Genomic DNA, 23,973 nt, shown 5'->3' with positions numbered 1-23,973 from the left:
ATTATTTTTTTGGAAGTCCACCAGTGTCACAGTCTTGATTTCCTTCCATAGTATCAAAATACATAGTCCTTTCTACGAAACGTCTTGGAAATTACCAAGAACTTATTTAAAAAAAATTACAAACCTGTAAAATTAAAGCATGAGTGAAACATTTCTGAATGAATTCATTAATTCAATTATTTATATAGAAATAAGTCAGGCACGAATCCTCCACATCCCAGCAAAACAGTTAGTCAGTCTGATGTTTATCAGACTTAAGCTGCTGTCTCCTCCACACTGCTCACCCCTCCCTCCACCATTTACAAGAAATGGTAGGAAACTGCAGGAAACAGTGCACACGTCCGTTCACCCTGAATGAATGTTCTGTGGTACTATAAACAGAACATACAATACCAGTGGTGATCCACTGAAATTATTATTGCAGAGAGAAACTTTTTACATACACCAAATGAAGGCCACAGTATATCCAGGACTAAATGAAGAAATTGATTTTAGTCCGTTTTTGTAGTGGCTCTTATGCATGTGGTCTGGTACTGTTGCCATAAATTGTTATATATTATCACTTATTTACTTTTTTCTGTCTCGTTATCTGTATATCTATGTTTTCTTATTTTATTTTCATTATTTTCTCTGCTTTCTTGACATCCTGTAGAGCCATCTAGTGACCACATTTTACACCTGTCACCTGAGAGTTTATTGGCCTTTTGCTCAGGTGTTTGCAATCATCAATTGTGTATGTACTCACAAAAAAAGAAAAGCTGTGTGCTGAGGGTTACACCCTGAAGAAGGCTGTTTGTGCCGCTAGGCGTGGCTTGTTACCCAATCTGAACATTTACTAGCATTGTTTTTAGCATTTTCAAAAAATGTCCCAAATTAGGCTAATCCACCCTACAGAAATCAATAGCTTTCATTTAATCAGTTAAAGAAAATGTTCATGTTACCCAAGGTCTTTAATATCCTTTGTGGCATACATTAAAATATACCAACAATCTTACATAAGTTTTATAAATATATTAAGTCACTGTTAATCAAACTGCATAGCAGCTGTAGAGTACTCTGACAAATGTCAACCAAATGTCTCTATAGAGCAGGACACATTTTAACCAGCTGTTCCATTTTCATCAGATAGGTGGAGCAGAAGAGCTCAGTATCATGAGGACCTGCAGAGAAGTGCTGCCATTTCCTGTAAATGCTCAGAGAGGGGAGAGCAAGGTTTGAGGTGTACAGTTAACACGGGGACTTCCTGGAAATAAAGCAGGGGTGGATACAGAAGTCAGAAAAACAGGGGACAAACTGACACTGAATAAACTGTACACACATTAAAGACACTCGACCTGCTGAACAGGCTGACCATTTACCTTAAAGTCGAGATTAATGATAAAAATGCCTTTTTAACCCTTTTAGATCATATCCCCAGTCATATTGTGCACCTATTTAACAATATATGAAACAATTACTTATTATTTTTTTATTTTACTGTTATTGTGACAAACAAGCCAGCATGTGGTCATCGGGGAAAAAAAATTCTCATGTCACATATATCTGGGACATATACTAAGTCATTATTATGACTATTTGCATACTTATTGTCTTTTTTTTCTCAAGATTTCCAACCCCAGGTCATGTGTGCGTTTTGGAAAAGACTTAAAGTTTTAAACGTTTTAAAGTAAAGGTCCCTGTATAATATAATATAATATAATATAATATAATTAATGCTTTCAGTCTATAGGCTACCGCTAACACTGCTACTGTTATTACTATTATGTACTCACTAATAAGAGCAATCAGAATAACAGGCAGACAGTTGTACATAAATAAATGATGTTAACAATAAATAATAATAGTTATGATCTGAATTTATTGAAATAATGGTGATAATACATCAATTATAAAAACAACAAAATAATCTAATAGCATAACCAAGACATGACATCAGTTTTATTGTTTGCAATATTAGACACATATCGCTTTTAATACGTATCATACATTTCATGTTTTAAACACAATATCATGTTAGATATGAACATCAATCAGCTAACATTAGTTTATAGATTAGCTAACAATAAGGAACGTTAGCTAGCTCTGATCTGATGTTACAGAAGCAAACGTCTTGTAAAGATGTAACGTTAACTTGAACAGTTGATAATGTGAAAAATGCTTAAAGGAAAATGTGATATGATAGTACTAGTTTTTAATAATTACATAATAACTGATTGAATCCCACCATATTGAAGGACAGACTGGTGATCCATGAACTGGAAGCAGTGACGTTAACGTATTTAACAGTTTTTCACCAACATTTTTAAGAAAAAAAACAAAAAACGTAACGTTAACTTAACGTTACTTCATCATAAATGTTTGATTATAAAACAAGTCGTTGAAATCGGTTGAGAAATGTAGACGTTATAGTGCTTTTTATACAGAAAAACGGCAGCTCCCCCGTTCCCCCCATGGAGTTACAGGTCAGTCTTGCCCTGTCCAATATGGCGCCCACGTTGACGTACGAACCAGGAGTCAATGCAGCGTCTATGTGTGTATATCTATGGGTGGCCCTCTGTGGTCCAGCCAAAACTCATGCAAAAAGAAACCTGGATGGCAATGTCAGAGTATAATATGATGTGTGACTTTGAAAAAAGGAAATTGTGGTTATAGTTCTGTGGATTAAAGAATATTTATTTTATTTTATATATTCCTGTGTGGGGAAGATTCTGGAGGGTTCCTCTGTTTAAGCCTGAACCACTCATTATTTGAACAAGGATCCAATTGCCTTTCCCAAAAGTTTAACTCCTCCAACTATCGTTTTGCCAGCCTGAACTACGAGTTCACCAGCTTTTACCAGAGGATATAATGGATTAAACTCCTCAGCTTCCTCTCTGGCCTCGGTTTCATGCCTGGACTGCAACTTCTCTACCTCCTTTCTCAGTTCTCTGTCATGCTGTTCATTTATTTGATTCATCATGTTTGTCATCTCCCTTTCTTTCTCCTCTCTCTCTCTCTTTCTCTCTGCTTCTCTCTCCTCCTTCTCCCTCTTTCTCTCCTCATTCATCTCCTGCTTCTCCCTCTTCTTCTCCTCCTCTCTCTCTTTCCTCTCCCTCTCTCTCTCAGCCTGGAGTTGTTCATTCATTTTCTTAATCTCTTTTTCATATTTCTCTTGTAGTTTTCTCTCAATTTCCTCTTTTTCTTTGCGTATTTGCTCTTCTTTCTCTTTCAGGATGCGTTGTTTCTCCTCTTTGATTACCCTCTCGGCCTCTTGGAACATCTCGTTGGTGTAGTGGCTTCCTCCGTTCTTCTGGACTAAATTTCTGATCTTCTGGAGCAGCTCAGTGACCTGAGAGCGACGATCCTTCAGCTTATTATTGAAGACATGGTACTGGCCATTACATCTGAACACGAGTTCCTGCAGGTCTGAGCATTCCGTCAAGAAGTCCTCAATAGTTGTGTCTTCAAGAAGATCTCCATGAGTGAAGAGAACCATGCTGTATCTGTCTGCAGCCTGGCCAAAGATTTCTTGAATCCTTTGCACTGTCTGCTTTTCCTCTTCAGTGTATCTGCCCAGCCTGATGACCACCAGGAACACATGGGGTCCAGGAGAAGCGTAAGAGATGCACTGGCAGATGTCTTTAGCTGTTTTATCCATGCCAAACCTGGTGTCGAACAGGCCCGGGGTGTCGATAACAGCAACCTGTTGCCCGTCCACCTCAGCTTTGCCCTTGGTACAGTCTACAGTCATCGACTTTGCACTGAACTTTGATTCAAAGCACTGTCGTCCCAGAATGGTGTTTCCAGTGGCACTCTTCCCAATGCCAGTCTTCCCCACCAGCACTATCCTCACCTCCTCCTTATTTTCTCTGCTCCATCCTGTGTGGAAGAATGAGTGAAACAGAATAAGGATCTACACCTGGTTGTACATACATTGTACATAAAAAGATAGGAGTAAAGAAATATCTATTCTGCTGCTTTGTCAGGGCCAAAAAAGGTGTTTGTTGGAGGTTCCAATCATAATTTCTACAATGTGGGAAAGTCAAACGTTCCTTTTGCAAACTCTCCATTTGTGAAAGTATACTGTGAAAGTATCAAAACACTCAATCCACAGATAAATACACACAGCCCGTATTCAGAAACTGTGCGTTTGAAACAAGCCGTTAGGATTTCTGTCCATTTGTGATGTCACAAATCTACAATATTTCAACCATTTCACAGCTTTAAGAGTAAACATTCTAAATGTGTCCCAGTATATTTCCTGCTGCAGTGTATGTGAATGACATCAGCTGACAGGAAATAAACATGGACCTGAGCTGTTTCTTAACAACGCAATTCTGTTGCCATTCCGTTGAAATGCACTAAAACGGAGCGTTTCTGATAGAGGGTGTATACAGGTTTATTCAGACAGACAGTATGAGGAAAATGATGTGTTGTTTGAACATTAAAGCATATAAACATGTTCTAGTAGAAACCCAAAATACAAGTATGAACCTGAAGATGAGCATGATATGTCCCCTTTAAAATAAAAAGGTTAATAATATAACAGTTTGTCTCTGTGACATCACCCAATACACTAGAGAAAAGCTTCAGCTGAACCAAAAGACAGAAATAACAATACATGACAAAAAAAAAGAATTAAATAGCATTCATCTGTCTCAAACATTTTACTAGTGACCAAGAAATCCTGTTTTTTATATGAAAAGTAGAGCTCCAGAATTTGCAATCAGATTATGAATTTAGAACTAAAGGTTAGGTCAGAATAATAAAATAATGTATTTGCAGTCCTACTCAGTATAAGTTTATAGAAGTATTAGTCTACAGAAGTGCATTACATAAAATTAGATTCAGCAGTGATCCCTGTTAAAATAACTGTACTTTAAAACATGGATACTTTATCATGTCACTTACCGAAGTTGCTGGCCATGTTTGGATGGTAATAAGTTCTGAACTTGTTTGTGTTAAAGAGTACGGAGTCGATTCTGCAGCTGAACTGAGTTCAGAGTGTCTCCTGCAGCCCCTTTTGTAAGGCTGTGCTAAACCACACCCACTATAGCTACACACAATGAAAGTGAAACTAAATCTTTATCTGGTTGTTGTCTGTTATTGAAGGATATTTTAATAGATGGGGTATAAATAAGAATATATTTAAAACACAATATACAGTCTTTAATCATTTTGAATGAAATATATATGAAATGTATTAAACGATTCAATAGCTTATCAACTTATTTTTGTGAAATGTTTTTGTTTTGTTTTTTACTGGATTTCATTTGTATTCAATTATTGCTATTATTATTTTGTAAACTGCCATTTTCAAATTACTTTTTCATTTCATAACGACACTTTTCATGACAAACAAAACAAATAATTTAAAAAAAAACAATTTCACAGCAATGAGTTGCAATAACTTTTCATAATTTCTGGTACATTTATATATTTTGTTCTATTTATTCAAATCCAATTATTTATTTCATAATGTCTGATGTATTTATTTAATATTGACTGTTTTATTCTCTAAGGCGGAAACAATAGCTTTCATTTAATCTGTCAAAGAAAATGTTCATGTTACGCAAGGTCTTTAACATCCTTTATGGCATACATTAAAATATATCAACAATCTTGAATACGTTTAATGAATATATGAAGACACTGTAGAGCAGAAGAGCTCAGTATCATGAGGACATGCAGAGAACTGCTGCCATTTCTTGTAAATACTGAAGGGAGGGGAGAGCTTTGTGCAGCAGGATCTGCAGTTTGGAAGAAGTGCTGCCATTTCCTGTAAGTGCTCAGGGAGAGGAGAGCAAGGTTTGTGGTGTACAGTTAATACGGGGACTTCCCGGAAATAAAGCAGGGATGGATACAGAAGTCAGAAAAACGGGACAAACTGACACTGAATAAACTGTACACACATTAAAGACACTCGACCTGCTGAACAGGCTGACCATTTACCTTAAAGTCGAGATTAATGATAAAAATGCCTTTTTAACCCTTTTAGATCATATCCCCAGTCATATTGTGCACCTATTTAACAATATATGCAAAAAAAATCTATTTCTTCTTATTTATATATTACAATCTTTTCTTCCTGTAAAACCAAAATATGACATGTGCTTATGTAAGCTAGGACCAACCAATAATAATATCATCAATCAATCTGCAACTTATGGAGCCACAGTCTACAGTAGCTCTGTTTCACACTACATTCTAAGCCCGCCCACTTTTTAGCGGTCCAATCAAATGTGAAGGATTTGATTTAAATCCCTCTTACTGTACACCGCTCAAATATTCCATTTCACTGGGGAATAGGTTACAGAAGCTAAAGATGCTCTAACGTCTGTTTCACTGGGAATTTAAGGGTTGAATTCAAACAGAAAATAAAAGTGAAACAGCAGTGGGAACTAGCATTGGAAGTTCAGAAGATCTGAATGAACCTAATGAAAGTTATAATACTGTGACAAACAAGCCAGCATGTGGTCATCTGGAAAAACTTTTTCCCACATGTCACATATATCTGGGACATATACTAAGTCATTATCATGACTGTTTGCATACTTATTGTCTTTTTTTTCTCAAGATTTCCAGCCCCAGGTCATGTGTGCGTTTTGGAAAAGACTTATTATTATAAATAAATAAAAATATATTCTTGAAGTATAGAAATAATTTTAAAAAGAACTAATTTCATTAAGACATGTTTTACTAACTTCAAATTATTTCACAATGTATTGGTTCACTGATATTTTACTTTGTTTGTTCATGATTATTCCATTAAGTTTTAATTATTTCTTTATATCTGACATTTTGGGATTTCATCAAATTGCACATTGACCTATATGTAAAAAATGATGTGACAGAAACAAGAATGATATGATTCCTGCTGGCTTTAAGCCAAGACAGGCACATTTATTTGAATAGTACATATACACAAAGGAAAATGCACGAACCACATGAAACAGTGAGTATAGAAGAAGAAATTAATAAAATGTGAGAAAAGAAAAAAGAGGATTAAATAGGAGTAAGGAGTAAATATTTAAGTGTAAGGTGAATAATCAGTGCTTGAGGTTCAGTCAGTGGCATTGGAAAACATAAATTATTCAACCTGGATTTAAATGTAGTCAAAGTTTGTTAAAATCTTGCAGTATATATTTGGGAAGTTTGTTGCAGCTTGGTGGTAAATAGTTTAGTTTAGTATGTTCTTTACTGATGTACACTACTTGATCAGTAAAATACTGTAGTTTCCTGTCATGTAAGACATTACTGAAGAAGATCAGAAGACTGGAATGTAATCTGCTCTCTACAGGAAGCCATGAGACTTGACAGTACATTAGAAAAACATTTGTGCGGATTGACCAATGGAGAGCTAACTGCTCTGATCTGTTTACCCAGAACATTTCCTGATCACAACAATGCTCTTACCCAGTTCAGTTACGATATAATCAATGTGTTCAGTCCACGTCAGTCTAACATCCAACACAATGCCAAGTAGCTCAGTCTTTTTAACTTGTTCAACTGACTTTCTGTAACTAAATGCTGCTATTCAATGAACCAGGAAAGTAGCGATGCATTCAAGATATTTAAGTTCCTGATAGACAAATATACACTGATCAGCCACAGCATTAAGACCACTGACAGGTGAAGTGAATAACATTGACTATCTTGTTACAATGGCACCTGGCAGTAGGTGGGATATATTAGACAGCAAGTGAACATTTTGTCCTTGAAGTTGATGTGTTGGAAGCAGAAAAAATGGGCAAGTGTAAGGATGTGAGCGACTTTGACAAGGGCCAAATAGTGATGGCTAGACGACTGGGTCAGAGCATCTCCAGAAATGCAGCTCTTGTGGGATGTTCCCAGTCTGCAGCAGTCAGGACCTACCAAAAGTGGTCCAAGTAAGGAAAACCGGTGAACCGGCGACAGGGTCAGACCCGAGGCCCCACCTCGCAACTTACAGGACTTAAAGGATCTGCTACTGACGGCTTGGTGCCAGATACCACAGCAGACCTTCAGAGGTCTAGAGGAGTCCATGCCTCGACGGGTCAGGGCTGTTTTGGTGGAAAAAGGGGATCTACTCACTATTCGGCAGGTGGTCATAATGTTATGGCTGATCGGTGTAAATATATATTATAAATCTAAAATAGTTTTCTTCACTTCAGCACAGTAGCACACAAATACAAAGACTTACAGGAAAACCAAGTCAGAGAATTGTACAGCCATCATCATTCCTCTCAGCTTGCCGCTGTGCTTCCCGTCTCAAACTTTCTCTTTCCTCTTCCAGTTCTCTTTCACGCTGTTTCCTCATATTTGCAATCTGTCTCTCTCTCTCCTGTTCCTCTCTCTTCCGTTCTGCTTCTCTTTCCTCCCTCTCCCTCCTCCTCTCCATCTCCATCTCCCACCTCTCCCTCTCCTTCTCCCTCCTCCTCTCCTCCTCTCTCTCTTTCTTCTCTCCCTCTCTCTCTCAGCCTGGAGTTGTTCATACATTTTCTTCATCTCTTTTTCATATTTCTCTTGTAGTTTTCTCTCCACTATCTCTTTTTCTTCCCGTATTTGCTCTTCTTTCTCTTTCAGGATGCGTTGTTTCTCCTCTTCGATTGCCCTCCAGGCCTCTTGGAACATCTCGTTGGTGTAGTGGCTTCCTCCGTTCTTCTGGACTAAATTTCTGATCTTCTGGAGCAGCTCAGTGACCTGAGAGCAGCGATCCTTCAGCTTATTATTGAAGACATGGTACTGGCCATTACATCTGAACACGAGTTCCTGCAGGTCTGAGCTTTCCGTCAAGAAGTCCTCAATAATTGTGTCTTCAAGAAGATCTCCATGAGTGAAGAGAACCATGCTGTGTTTGTCTGCAGCCTGGCCGAAGATTTCTTGAATCTTTTGCACTGTCTGCTTTTCCTCTTCAGTGTATCTGCCCAGCCTGATGACCACCAGGAACACATGGGGTCCAGGAACAGCGTAAGTGATGCACTGGCTGATGTCTTTAGTTGTTTTATCCATGCCAAACCTGGTGTCGAACAGGCCCGGGGTGTCGATAACAGCAACCTGTTGCCCGTCCACCTCAGCTTTGCCCATTAAAGAGTCTACAGTCATAGACTTTGCACTGAACTTTGATTCAAAGCACTGTTGTCCCAGAATGGTGTTTCCAGTGGCACTCTTTCCATTTCCAGTCTTCCCCACCAGCACTATCCTCAGCTCCTTGTTATTTAGTTCTGTTGGTAAGAATAGATAACATTAGAATGAATACCATGGGACCTTTATGGAGCAGTTTTGAAATCTTTCATTGTCCAACAAACACGAGGCTTTCATCCAGGAGACGGCTGTTCATGTCCCGTGCGTTAAGTTTCACTTTCATGTTACAATCAGCTGTTCGTTCTTGTTCCGTGCTAACAACGTTCAGTTTCATTTACCCTTCACAAACGTAGTAGTTTTAAGCCCAGCGATGTAGTTTTTTCCTAAACCTAACTAAGGGGTTTTGTTGTCTAAACCTAAAGTGACTCTAAGGGGCGGTATGTGATGAGTTGGGATAAGAATGTGTTGATATGTCACATAGAAGTAGTGTACATCATCTGGAAGCTGGGAACCTGAAGACTAATTTCAGATGCAGCACAGCAAGTCAAGTTGTTCTCGTCATTAATCAGAAATAAACATAAATTAATGAATTCATTAATTAATTAGAATAAATTGTTTAGAACATTACAATAGAAGTATGTGATGCCCATTCCCATTCTCACTTATGTCTCGTAAATTGTTGCATCAGTTTTTGGGTTGATACCATTTGTTACACAGATTTGGTGCTAAATTTAACAATTTTTTTACCACTGGAGAATTGAATAATCACTATTATTTTGATTACTTTCGTATGTTTATCAGGTGTCTTTTTTATCAGAAATAATTTTGACATTGACTTACATTGACGTACAACCCAGGAGTCAATGCGGCATCTATGTATATATGTCTATGTCCCTGGCTGCAATGACACCAACAGAGCAGATGCGGAAGCCCGGAAACACTGACCAATCAGAGCAGACTGGGCTTTTTGAAAGGCCTTAAAGAGACAGGCGCTAAAACTGACTGTCTCAGACAGAGGGTGAATACAGGTGCTGCAGCAATGGACAGTATGAGAAAAATAATGTTTTGTTTTAACATAAAAGCATGTAAACAAGTTCTAGCAGACCACCAAAATAAAAGTATGAACCTGCAAATGAGCATATGTCACCTTTAACAACATGAGTATAGTAGTATAAGGACTTACCGTGGTAGTATTTGCTGGCCATGTTTGGGTCACAGATTGCAGGCACTGGTGAAGAGTCTCAGAGTCTTCAGAGTCTTTCTGCTGCTTCTACTCTGTCAGATGACTCCATGCAGAAAACCACACCTACAAACGGTTAGACTGTGGACATCACAGTGAAACAGAAAGCTCAGTTGAAGCAGGGTTTTTTTGGTCTAAATGGGAATGTACATGTTGTTCCACTTTATTTCAGCCATGTTATAATGGTGTGACAGACTTTGGAACACGTTGGACAATATTTATAACCCTCTTCTATATTTTGTTTGCCTCAAACACATTGTTTTAACTTGCTTGCTGTCATCATTCTACGATACCCAAAACTGAAAAGGAAAAAAAAAAAGCTGTATTTGTATTTGTATTTGCACATACACACAGATCACACTTCAGTGAGTGTTTGCTCTCTATCTGTTGGGATAGGTTGTAACTACAGTGTAGCACTACACAGTAAGAATTTCATGTTGAGGCCATGTGTCAAGTGTTTCCTACAGGAGGTGGTTACACCATATGGAAAACCAAATATGACTTGTTAGGAAGTAAATTAAAAAAAATAAAGAAAATGGAGAAAGGAAAAAGAACATATAAATGATGAATAGTTATTATTTTTCCATTAGCAGGATTACATTTTCATAACCAGAATTTATAACTTCTAAAAATAGATTTCATATAATCTTGCAACTGAAGACAAAAATATTGCATCACCATTATACTGAGATGTTGAGTAATTCCCTTGAACGTATAGCTCCATTTAAATCTAAATATTACTTCATTAATCGATTATTGTTAAATACTTTTTTTGTTTTTCATACATGTTGAATTGTATACACCACATGCTTGTAGACAAATTTCACATTTTTGTGTGTACAGCCGTTCTGCTGTGTACTGACTTAAAACTTTCTAGGTCACGCTAACGGTAGATTAGAATTATTTTTTTGGAAGTCCACCAGTGTCACAGTCTTGATTTCCTTCCATAGTATCAAAATACATAGTCCTTTCTACGAAACGTCTTGGAAATTACCAAGAACTTATTTAAAAAAAATTACAAACCTGTAAAATTAAAGCATGAGTGAAACATTTCTGAATGAATTCATTAATTCAATTATTTATATAGAAATAAGTCAGGCACAAATCCTCCACATCCCAGCAAAACAGTTAGTCAGTCTGATGTTTATCAGACTTAAGCTGCTGTATCCTCCACACTGCTCACCCCTCCCTCCACCATTTACAAGAAATGGTAGGAAACTGCAGGAAACAGTGCACACGTCCGTTCGCCCTGAATGAATGTTCTGTGGTACTATAAACAGAACATACAATACCAGTGGTGATCCACTGAAATTATTATTGCAGAGAGAAACTTTTTACATACACCAAATGAAGGCCACAGTATATCCAGGACTAAATGAAGAAATTGATTTTAGTCCGTTTTTGTAGTGGCTCTTATGCATGTGGTCTGGTACTGTTGCCATAAATTGTTATATATTATCACTTATTTACTTTTTTCTGTCTCGTTATCTGTATATCTATGTTTTCTTATTTTATTTTCATTATTTTCTCTGCTTTCTTGACATCCTGTAGAGCCATCTAGTGACCACATTTTACACCTGTCACCTGAGAGTTTATTGGCCTTTTGCTCAGGTGTTTGCAATCATCAATTGTGTATGTACTCACAAAAAAAGAAAAGCTGTGTGCTGAGGGTTACACCCTGAAGAAGGCTGTTTGTGCCGCTACGCGTGGCTTGTTACCCAATCTGAACATTTGCTAGCATTGTTTTTAGCATTTTCAAAAAATGTCCCACATCAGGCTAATCCACCCTACAGAAATCAATAGCTTTCATTTAATCAGTTAAAGAAAATGTTCATGTTACCCAAGGTCTTTAATATCCTTTGTGGCATACATTAAAATATACCAACAGTCTGAAATAAGTTTAATAAATATATTAAGTCACTGTTAATCAAACTGCATAGCAGCTGTAGAGTACTCTGACAAATGTCAACCAAATGTCTCTATAGAGCGGGACACATTTTAACCAGCTGTTCCATTTTCATCAGATAGGTGGAGCAGAAGAGCTCAGTATCATGAGGACCTGCAGAGAAGTGCTGCCATTTCTTGTAAATGCTCAGAGAGGGGAGAGCAAGGTTTGAGGTGTACAGTTAACACGGGGACTTCCTGGAAATAAAGCAGGGGTGGATACAGAAGTCAGAAAAACAGGGGACAAACTGACACTGAATAAACTGTACACACATTAAAGACACTCGACCTGCTGAACAGGCTGACCATTTACCTTAAAGTCGAGATTAATGATAAAAATGCCTTTTTAACCCTTTTAGATCATATCCCCAGTCATATTGTGCACCTATTTAACAATATATGAAACAATTACTTATTATTTTTTTATTTTACTGTTATTGTGACAAACAAGCCAGCATGTGGTCATCGGGAAAAAAAAATTCTCATGTCACATATATCTGGGACATACACTAAGTCATTATTATGACTATTTGCATACTTATTGTTTTTTTTTTCTCAAGATTTCCAACCCCAGGTCATGTGTGCGTTTTGGAAAAGACTTAAAGTTTTAAACGTTTTAAAGTAAAGGTCCCCGTATAATATAATATAATATAATATAATATAATATCATATAATATAATATAATATAATATAATTAATGCTTTCAGTCTATAGGCTACCGCTAACACTGCTACTGTTATTACTATTATGTACTCACTAATAAGAACAATCAGAATAACAGACAAATAGTAGTACATAAATAAATGATGGTAACAATAAATAATATTAGAATTTATTGAAATAATGGTGATAATACAGCAATTATAAAAAACTATATAATCTAATAGCATAACCAAGACATGACATCAGTTTTATTGTTTGCATTATTAGCCACATATTGCTTTCAATACGTATCATACATTTCATGTTTTAAACACAATATCATGTTAGATATGAACATCAATAAGCTAACATTAGTTTATAGATTAGCTAACAATAAGGAGCGTTAGCTGCTCTTATCTGATGTTACAGAAGCAAACGTTTTGTAAAGATGTAACGTTAACTTGAACAGCTGATTAACTGTGGATTAAATCATTTTTATTTTATTTCATATATTCCTGTGTGGGGGAGATTCTGGAGGGTTCCTCTGTTTAAGCCTGAACCACTCATTATTTGAACCAGGATGCAATTTTCCTTCCCAAACCTTTAATTCCCCTTCCCAAATCTTTAACTCCTCCAACTATCGTTTTGCCAACCCCAACTACGACTTCACCAGCTACTACCAGAGGAAATAATGGATTAAACTCCTCAGCTTCCTCTCTGGCCTCATCTTCATACCTGGACTGCAACTTCTCTACCTCCTTTCTCAGTTTTCTGTCATGCTGTTCATTTATTTTATTCATCATGTCTTTCATCTCCCTTTCTTTCTCCTCTCTCTCTCTCTTTCTCTCTGCTTCTCTCTCCTCCTTCTCCCTCTTTCTCTCCTCATTCATCTCCTGCTTCTCCCTCTTCTTCTCCTCCTCTCTCTCTTTCCTCTCCCTCTCTCTCTCAGCCTGGAGTTGTTCATTCATTTTCTTCATCTCTTTTTCATATTTCTCTTGTAGTTTTCTCTCCATTTCCTCTTTTTCTTTGCGTATTTGCTCTTCTTTCTCTTTCAGGATGCGTTGTTTCTCCTCTTCGATTGCCCTCTCGGCCTCTTGGAACATCTCGTTGGTGTAGTGGCTTCCTCCGTTCTTCTGGACTAAATTTATGATCTTCTGGAGCAGCTCAGTGACCTGAGAGCGATCCTTCAGCTTATTATTGAAGACATGGTACTGGCCATTACATCTGTCCACAAGTTCCTGCAGGTCTGAGCTTTCCGTCAAGAAGTCCTCAATAGTTGTCTCAAGAAGGTCTCCATGAGTGAAGAGAACCATGCTGTGTCTGTCTGCAGTCTGGCCAAAGATTTCTTGAATCCTTTGCACTGTCTGCTTTTCCTCTTCAGTGTATCTGCCCAGCCTGATGACCACCAGGAACACATGGGGTCCAGGAACAGCGTAAGAGATGCACTGGCAGATGTCTTTAATTGTTTTATCCAAGCCATACCTGGTGTCAAACACGCCCGGGGTGTCGATAACAGCAACCTGTTGCCCGTCCACCTCAGCTTTGCCCTTGGTACAGTCTACAGTCATCGACTTTGCACTGAACTTTGATTCAAAGCACTGTCGTCCCAGAATGGTGTTTCCAGTGGCACTCTTCCCAGTGCCAGTCTTCCCCACCAGCACTATCCTCAGCTCCTCATCATATAGTTCTGTTGGTAAGAATAAATCACATTAGAATGAATGCTCTGCTTCACCATGGGACCTTTATGGAGCAGTTTTGAAATCTTTCATTCAAAGCTTAGAGATATTAGAAATGATCTTATCATCTTTTTAGGGCTGATACTTTGATTTATATAAAGAGACCTAGAAAAGCACAGACTCCAAGATATCGTATTGCTCTATACCTGTTTCTCATTTCAAAAGTGATTCCGTTTTCTCAGCATTACTTGACTGCATATCCATATGCACAGTAGGTTACACCCTTACAACCTGAAATGCCTTCCTGAGAAATAATATTTGTCACAAACTGCCTCAGGGAATGTGACAATCAAGGTTATACAATAATGATTTATTAAACTAAGGCAAATAAACAATATACTGTGTAGATCAGCAATATCGGCAACGCAAGCAATGCATGGATGTGTGGCATATATGTGGAGGTGTTGAAGGTGCAAAACCAAAAGACAGCTAGAGACCATCCTGTGATGGGATCACACCAGCTCTGACACCAAATCGGGCAGCGGCAGGTCTTCAGTATTAGCTCAGCCCTTTCTCATTCCCAGGGCGTCAAATACTGACACTTTGTCACGGCCGTTGGTGTACGATACCGACGCCAAGGCACCCTTATTAACTACAATGCAAACCAATCTGCGACAACACTAAACGCTCATGGAAAGTGCTCTAGTTTAAAGAGAGTGACGTAGTTTAAAGAGCAAAAGAGACACACAGGGCGGGGGGGGAGGTGGATGGTCCAACAAACACGAGGCTTTCATCCAGGAGACCGCTGTTCATGTCCCGTGCGTTAAGATACACTTTCATGTTACAATCAGCTGTTCATTCGTGTTCCGTGCTAACAACGTTCAGTTTCATTTACCCTTCACAAACGTAGTAGTTTTAAGCCCAACCATGTAGTTTTTTCCTAAACCTAACTAAGTGGTTTTGTTGCCTAAACCTAAAGTGACTCTGAGGGGCGGTATGTGATGAGTTGGGATAAGAATGTGCTGATATGTTACATAGAAGTAGTGTACATCATCTGGAAGCTGGGAACCTGAAGACTTATTTGAGATGCAGCTCAGGAAGTCAAGTTGTTCTCGTCATCAATCAGAAATAAACATAAATGAATGAATGAATGAATTAATTAGAATAAATTGTGAAAGTGTATAAGGGTTTAGAACATTACGATAGAAGTATGTGATGCCCATTCCCACTCTCACTTATATCTCGTAAATTGTTGCAGCAGTTTTTGGGTTGATACCATTTGTTACACAGATTTGGTGCTAAATTTTACCATTTTTTACCACTGGAGAATTGAATAATCACTATTATTTTGATTACTTTTGTATGTTTATCAGGTGTCTTTTTTTGCCAGAAATAATTTCTTGACTACTGTTACAGATCTTTTATTGTTTCATATTGTACTTTCCAGCCCCTCATCCTGATAGTTACTGCAAGTGTTTACATCACATACTGCTCCATGCTAACACATTACCTGTGCATGTCCTCGCTTTCTTCTTCACTGGACTCTGTGGGTCATTGCTCTCAAATGCACCTGTAGAGACAAGCAGAGTGTAAGTTTATGGTTCACAGAGGCTGGATTCAAAACCGCCTAGTGCATACTACTGAGGAACGCAGCATACAGTACATACTACATACTACATACTGTGTTCCTCAGTAGTATGCAGTATACAGTACATACTACATACTACATACTGCGTTCCTCAGTAGTATGCAGTATACAGTACATACTACATACTACATACTGCATTCCTCAGTAGTATGCAGTATACAGTACATACTACATACTACATACTGCGTTCCTCAGTAGTATGCAGTATACAGTACATACTACATACTACATACTGCGTTCCTCAGTAGTATGCAGTATACAGTACATACTACATACTGCATTCCTCAGTAGTATGCAGTATACAGTACATACTACATACTACATACTGCGTTCCTCAGTAGTATGCAGTATGTGACGGTTAAAGTGATGTATTTAGCAGTATGCTAGACCAGGCTTTAGCCTTTAAACCAGCTCTTAAAGCACTGGAAAAAAAACTAACTCGTACCACTATTACAATATTATCGAAAAATACAACTTTGATTTTGTTGTCTGTCATGTTTGTTTACTTTATAAGATACTGCAGGTTTATACTATTTATTCTAACAGCTCATAATGAAGTCCGACAAACAGGATCATCAACGAGGGGAGACGGGAAATATAAAATATTCATCCACAACATTTACTCAAACTGCTTTTTCAGTTACAGAAACAAAACAGTGGACTGATCTCCCTCCAGATATTAGAGTAATGTTAAAAAGGGTCATGTTTTTTCAGCAGGAATCTGTCTAACCAGTCAGAGGCTGCTCTTTACCTCTCCTCTTCTCTCTCCTCTTCTCGCTCCTCTTCTCTCTCCTCTTCTTCTCTCCTCTTTTCTCCTCTTCCCTCTCCTCTTCCCTCTCATCTTTTCTCGCCACTCTGCTGCTCTGTAGCCGCTCTGTGAGCGTCACTGGCCGGCTCTCCAGCGAGCCAGCTATGCCGGCGGGTGATTGTGGAGCTTTTCAACTCCAGAAAAGCAGATAAACACATGTTGATGTTAATTTATAATGGACATCTGTGTTGTGATATTTAAACAAACTATCCGTCAACAAGGAAATAGAAGCCCCTCGTCTACAGACCGGTCTCTAGAGAGCTCCAGCAGCTCATAGCGGTCTCTGAGCGTGTCTACCCGGCTGGCGAGGTATCGACCCCGGCAGGCGTTAACTAGCTGTCACGGCAGTTTGTGGAGCTTCTAAACTCCGACAACGGGTGGAACAAATGTTCGATTCACCACCTAATTTATTAAAACTGCCGATATTCATAATCTACAGAGTTGATTTCTCGCCTCAAAAACTTTCAGAAGTGAATTTAGTGAGGAAATAGCTACGAGGATCATCAACGAGGGGAGACGGGAAATATAAAATATTCATCCACAACATTTACTCAAACTGCTTTTTCAGCTACAGAAACTAAACAGTGGACTGATCTCCCTCCAGATATTAGAGGAATGTTAAAAAGGGTCATGTTGTCTCAGCAGGAATCTGTCTATCCCTTCAGAGGCTGCTCTTTACCTCTCCTCTTCCCTCGCCTCTTCTCTCCTCTTCTTCCCTCTCCTCTTCTCGCTCCTCTTCTCTCTCCTCTTCTTCTCTCTCCTCCCTTTCCTCTCCTCTCCTCTTTTGCTCTCTTCCCTCTCCTCTTCCCTCGCCACTCTGCAGCCGCTCTGTGAGCGTCACTGGCCGGGGTCTGGGTATCATCGGATAATCCGTTATTCCTTTTTCCCAGGTGAGCTTCTCTGAAAATACAGAGTATATTTTCAAGAGATGCTCACAGCGACTTTATCTTCTAAGGAAACTTAGTGGCCTCGGTGTCAGCCAGCAGATTTTAGAATTAGTGTACAAAACTATTGTTGAGAGGATTTTAACCTTTAACCTTCCTGCCTGGTACGGTCACCTACACTGTAGATAGAAGAATAAACTGTCTAGGATTGTGTCAATGGTAGGCAAAATAGGTGGTAAACCCCAAAAGCCCTTGACTCAACTTTTTACAGAAAGGACGAGGAAGAAAGCGAGGAGCATCCTGGCAGATAGCTCCCATCCTCTCTTCAGCCAGTCGGGAGGCGCTATAGAGCCCCTCTGGCAACTAAACATGTGTTTAAAAAGTCTTTCATCCCAAATGCCATCAATATTCTAAACTCAACACAGCGACTGAGCAGATCTGAGCCACAGACACTGACATGAATTGTTTTTAATGTGTAACATAACCTGTCTCTGTTTTTTACTAACTGCTGTCTGGTTTTTAATGTCTGTTGTTTCCTGTGTTTTGTGAGCCAAAGACATATTTCCACCCTGGTGGACAATAAAGTTTGATTGTATTGTATTGATCAGTTCATATTGAGGGACCGTCAGCTTTACAATTTAGTTTGGAGGGAGATTCGGTATCAGTGAAGTCAGTGCATTTTATGAGTGGGCCTTCTGTGACGTTACCCACCGTAGGGGTCAGAGGTCACCACGCCTCAATCCCCAAGGATTTTCTTTTCAGTCAAATTTTCAATTTTGACGCATTTATAGATGAAAAGTCAAGTCAATAATCATGGTCAATGATAGATTAGTATCGTTAATCGGCATGTTTGCCAACCTTCAGACATCATAGTCTAATATGAGGATTAATCAGCCTGAGTTCACTAAAAAACTGAAATCACTAACTTTCTGTATTCTGTTTGGTGGCTTATGTAATTTAGTTAATTTGTTCGACATCATGATAATGCAGATTTTTCCATCAGCGATTATGACATTAATGCTAGCTAGACAGAATAAAGCTCTGTCTGTCATGACAATAGAACTGTACTGAAAGCCTTTCCTTTACTCTGGTGACTCTTTACAGCCATCTGAAGACAGCAGGTATCTGTTAAATCTACAGTATCTGGAGTGATGAAGTGGCCTTCAGTCCAGTACTATTGTCATGACAGACAGAGCTTTACTCTGTCTAGCTGGCATTAATATCATAATCGCTTGTTGAAAAATCAGCATTATCATGATGTAGAACTACTCGGCTACAGCCTTCCTAGAGGAGTGAAGGGATCAGGTGGAAGTGTCAGGTGTGTTGAAAGGAGTAGCCACATAGTGCTTCTCACCTGCCGACATAAAGAAACAGCCCATAGTAAGGGTGTGAGAGAGAAAAGTGTCAATTACATGAGTTCTGTATAACATCTGTAGAGACCCTCCCTGTTGTATAACACCTGTAGAGACCCTCCCTGTAATTTATCACACACTTTTTGGATAAAAGACATTCATGTGTTAATGAAAATAACAAAACAAAAAAAATATCTATGTATGTATTTATTTGTGTATTTATTTAGCCTATTTATCTTCTACTGTTACCTCGATCCTGTGCTTAAATAATGTTACACTTTTATAATATGACCAAACTATCTTCTTGGCTTTTATTTTGACATGTTTGCCTTCACTTCCGGGTCACGTGACTGCTGTTCTCCGTTCCTCGATTCAGAAGAGAAAATGACAGAAAGAAACTTGAAGAAACTAAAATCGGATCGTTTTTTTAATTTGTTTTTTTCGTTTTTCGTTTGGAAGCAAAAAACAAACAGAGCACCACGTGATTCCGTTTTTCGTTTGCGGTTTAAAACGAAAAAACGAAAAACCCACGTGACTCCTGTTCCTCAATTAAAAATGAATAATGATAAAAGGAATTCACAAAAACAAAAAACGACCCGGGTTGGATTCGTTTTTCGTTTTTTGATTCAGAATTAAAACGAAAAAATAAAAAAATGTTTTTTTATGTTTGAATTCAAAAGGAATTACGGATTGTCCGATGATACCCAGACCCTACGCCGGCGGGTGATTGTGGAGCTTTTCAACTCCAGAAAGGCAGATAAACACATGTTGATGTTAATTTATAATGGACATCTGTGTTGTGATATTTAAACAAACTATCCGTCAACAAGGAAATAACAGCCCCTCGTCTACAGACCGGTCTCTAGAGAGCTCCAGCAGCTCATAGCGGTCTCTGAGCGTGTCTACCCGGCTGACGAGGTATCGACCCCGGCAGGCGTTAACTAGCTGTCACGGCAGTTTGTGGAGCTTCTGAACTCCGACAACGGTGGAACAAATGTTCGATTCACCACCTAATTTAGTAAAACTGCCGATATTCATAATCTACAGAGTTGATTTCTCGCCTCAAAAACTTTCAGAAGTGAATTTAGTGATGAAATAGCTACGAAAAATGTAAGAAACGAGCCGCTTTTGGCTGCTGTTGTTGTGACCGTAGCCTGTTTTTGGCCAAATCAGTACGTACTACTAGTATAGTATGCGGTTCCGAATACAGCCAGAGTTTATACATAAATATTAAGCTAACATGATGTGACAGAGATATGTATAGCAGTATTTCCCTAAGGCAAACTTCAGGGAAACATGTAATCTTGGTTATTAATTTCTCCCTGACCTTAAAATGAGCATATGTCACCTTTAACTACATGAGTATAGTAGTATCAGGACTTACCGTGGTAGTATTTGCTGGCCATGTTTGGATCACAGATTGCAGGCACTGGTGAAGAGTCTCAGAGTCTTCAGAGTCTTTCTGCTGCTTCTACTGTCAGATGACTCCATGCAGAAAACCACACCTACAAACGGTTAGACTGTGGACATCACAGCAGGGGCGTGTCCAGACATTTTTGATAGGGGTGGCACCAGTGGGGCACTGATTTATGCAGGGGTGGCATGAAGTGTGAGCAGGAGCGCCTACGCACAGACATATACACTCACGTATGCACGCACATACACACACACACACACACAAGAAAATACACACCCACACCCAGGTGTCGGCATAGCATTAATTTACCATTTTTGTCTCCACAACCCATATCTACTTCACTTACTAACACTGCAAGCAAGAATAGACCTACTAGTCACAACATTCAGGAAAAGGCAACATTCAAATGTGATTGAAAACTACCATACTTTATTCTAACCTCAAAACAACCTTCCAAGGTATGATATACAGTACATACAAAAAAGACAATGCACTTTCTGTATAAAGTGCCAACAAAATTACAATAAATAAGCCTGTTTGGGCAAAACATTTACTTGACAAAACTTGTCACATGTGCCACAGTGTAGTAAGTTACTGTAGTATTCTCAGCAACAGAGAAACCTGAACTCCCAGGTATAAACAAAAGTCACATCCCTCCTCACATACCAGCAAATCTTGTTTTAACATTGTAAAGTGAACTGTTAAATAATGCCAAAATAATTTGTAAATTCCCAAAGTAGGTTACATACAAAAGAAAATCCTTATTCTAAAACAGTCACTTTATAAGGGTAACGGTAAGGGGCCTTCATCACAGGAATCTTCGCCTGACTCTGCAATAACACATAGGTTGTCATTAGAATGATAATGTACCTAAAATATTAAGTATATTATACTTCATATGAAAAATGAATTGTTAAGACATACCAATAGGTCCGAGCCCGCCAAAAGGGGCTGCCACACCACTATCCCCCTGTGCATGGCCTGCAGGAACCTCTGGATTGTCAGCACTGGACACACCTGAAGCAATACAGAGATTGTATCAGTTCATTTATATGTCAAATTGTCACATTTAGGCTTTTCACACCAGTACTGTTAAATTTGTCTACACGCTTAATGACAGTATATGCCACTATAGTATAAGTGAAATATCCCAGTTCGAATCAATGCACATAATGTTTTAAAGAAGGTAAATTCATACATACCCTGATGTGTATGTGATGTTGAGGGTCTTTCATCTTTACCATCCACATGTGACTCTATAATAATACATAAGCTGTGATTAGAATGATAATACAATCAGCCTTTCCTAAGTAAACTAAGTGGTATGTTACAGTCAAACCAAATGAGTAAGTTCAAACATGAGAACAAACTTGAACTATCAGGATTTCACATACCTATGTGTACAGCTGAAGCTGAAGGCTGTTTCAGGACAAGCTGGCTCTCATCCTCTGACTGACTGCTCTGCCCCTGCTCTGGCTCTATTTTGGATTTCTTTCTTTTGAAGAAATCCTTTATATTCTGATTTCTTTTCATACTGTAATAGTCCCCATAATGCACGACATTCTTATATGTTGTACAATAGATAATTGTGCATACACACGAATGAAAACGAAATGTAATTGATGTTACACGGGTCTAACATAACATCGTTGACAGTCAAAACAGTGTTTGCTAATGAGATGAGATGATGACAGCCTTGTGCCAATTACAATAAAAAGAAATAAAACAAGACAGGGTAAATGTTTAGCTTACTACCGTTACAGCTTTTAACTACAGGCACAGTGAGTGTAGTAAAATGTAGGCTACTCACATCTTTCACGACGACGCTCCAGAGACGTGTTGCTTCGATAGACTGAGTTTGTTTCACCTGTAGGTTCACCGCCTCAAACTTCTTCTTCTTCGCGCCTTTTTTTTTGCAGGATACATACTACTTTAGCGCATCTCTGCCTCTCAGGTTTGAGAAGGAACTGCAACTCTAAACAAGAGTGCAGTTTACATTCAGTGCCGTGGCCCGCCTCTGACTGGGCATATAGCCAATCATATTTTAAGATATTGGGGTGGCACTTGGGGTGGCCAATCAGATTTCAGGGGTGGCCTGTGCCACCCAAGGCCACTCCCTGAACACGCCAGTGCATCACAGTGAAACAGAAAGCTCAGTTGAAGCAGGGTTTTTTTGGTCACAGTATGGAAGACCAAATCTGACTTGTTAAGAAGTAAATTAAGAAAAAAAAGATATAAATGATGAATAGTTATTATTTTTCCATTAGCAGGATTACATTTTCATAACCGGAATTTATAACTTCTATAAAGAAATGTCATATAATCTTGCAATTGAAGACAAAAATATTGCATCACCATTGTACTGAGATGTTGAGGAATTCCCTTGAACGTATAGCTCCATTTACATCTAAATATTTCTTCATTATTCAATTATTGTTAAATACTTTTTTTGTTTTTCATACATGTTGAATTGTATACACCACATGCTTGTAGACAAATTTCACATTTTTGTGTGTATAGCTGTCCTGCTGTGTACTGACTTAAAACTTTCTAGGTCACGCTAACGGTAGATTAGAATTAATTTTTTGGAAGTCTACCAACTAAATCAAAAAAATACAAACCTGTAGAGTAAAGCATGAGTGAAACATTTCTGAATGAATTCATTAATTCAATTATCCATATAGAAATAAGTCAGGCACGAATCGTCCATATCCCAGCAAAACAGTTAGTCAGTCTGCTGTTTATCAGACTTGAGCTGCTGTCTCCTCCTCACTGCTCACCCCTCCTTCCACCATTTACAAGAAATGGCAGGAAACTGCAGGAAACAGTGCACACGTCTGTTCGCCCTGAATGAAAATGGAACTAGGTGTGCTTGAAATGTTCTGTGGTCCTATAAACAGAACATACGATACCAGTGTTGTGTCCAGACTCAGAGCTGTCGAGTGTGACCAACCTTCATTGTTGTTACGTGATGATGAAGTATCATGAATGGGTTCTTGACCAGTGTGGGGCTCACCTTAACTCACCTTAATAGCTGTCACTTTTGTGCTGTGTGTTTTGTTTTAACCATTAGTTTACAGTAGTATTATGAGTGAGGTGGCTGTTATATTTTTTGACAGGTAGCTCGTAATAAAGTTTCACTAGTGAAATAACTGCACATAACTGCGAGCGTCAATGTTCGTGCTCAAAGTGACAATAATGAAGTTAATACCCTCATCTGCATCCAGGACAATTGACCCGGTTTTCTCTCCGCTATCGGCGGCCCTGACGGCTCATTTTTTCTAAACTAATCAGCCGTTCCTTGTCCATGTTGCGGCGCT

General features: G+C 38.6%; 2 protein-coding genes across 2 annotated transcripts; both read right to left on the bottom strand.

The window, feature by feature from the left end:
* Positions 1–1,838: 1,838 nt before the first annotated feature.
* On the bottom strand, positions 1,839–10,354 carry LOC141765382 (GTPase IMAP family member 8-like). Its single transcript, XM_074631436.1, has 4 exons — positions 10,226–10,354; positions 8,285–9,182; positions 4,891–4,925; positions 1,839–3,858 (listed from the first exon to the last, which is right to left on the bottom strand). Exons 1-4 carry the CDS (start codon positions 10,245–10,247, stop codon positions 2,744–2,746), a joined length of 2,070 nt encoding a protein of 689 aa, XP_074487537.1. The 5' UTR covers positions 10,248–10,354; the 3' UTR covers positions 1,839–2,743.
* A 3,005-nt stretch (positions 10,355–13,359) lies between these two features.
* Positions 13,360–20,755, bottom strand: LOC141763504 (GTPase IMAP family member 7-like). The gene is made up of 3 exons (XM_074627981.1): positions 20,621–20,755; positions 16,055–16,114; positions 13,360–14,555 (listed from the first exon to the last, which is right to left on the bottom strand). The coding sequence occupies exons 1-3, from the start codon at positions 20,640–20,642 to the stop codon at positions 13,435–13,437; spliced, it is 1,203 nt and encodes a 400-aa protein (XP_074484082.1). The 5' UTR covers positions 20,643–20,755; the 3' UTR covers positions 13,360–13,434.
* Between the last annotated feature and the right edge of the window lie 3,218 nt (positions 20,756–23,973).

Source organism: Sebastes fasciatus, chromosome 3 (genome assembly GCF_043250625.1).
Source record: "Sebastes fasciatus isolate fSebFas1 chromosome 3, fSebFas1.pri, whole genome shotgun sequence".
Lineage (NCBI taxonomy): Eukaryota > Metazoa > Chordata > Actinopteri > Perciformes > Sebastidae > Sebastes > Sebastes fasciatus.
The sequence above is the reverse complement of the archived record's forward strand: the minus strand, read 5'-3'. Positions and strand labels throughout refer to the sequence as shown.

Excerpts from the sequence above, each read along its gene's own strand:
- LOC141765382 (XM_074631436.1), bottom strand. The coding sequence starts at position 10,247 with ATGGCCAGCAAATACTACCACG. Across the intron at positions 9,183-10,225 it reads GGCCAGCAAATACTACCACG|AACTAAATAACAAGGAGCTG; the intron begins GTAAGTCCTTAT and ends TCTTACCAACAG. Across the intron at positions 3,859-4,890 it reads AAACATGGCCAGCAACTTCG|GATGGAGCAGAGAAAATAAG; the intron begins GTAAGTGACATG and ends TCTTCCACACAG.
- LOC141763504 (XM_074627981.1), bottom strand. The coding sequence starts at position 20,642 with ATGGCCAGCAAATACTACCACG. Across the intron at positions 16,115-20,620 it reads GGCCAGCAAATACTACCACG|GTGCATTTGAGAGCAATGAC; the intron begins GTAAGTCCTGAT and ends TTGTCTCTACAG. Across the intron at positions 14,556-16,054 it reads GAAAGCGAGGACATGCACAG|AACTATATGATGAGGAGCTG; the intron begins GTAATGTGTTAG and ends TCTTACCAACAG.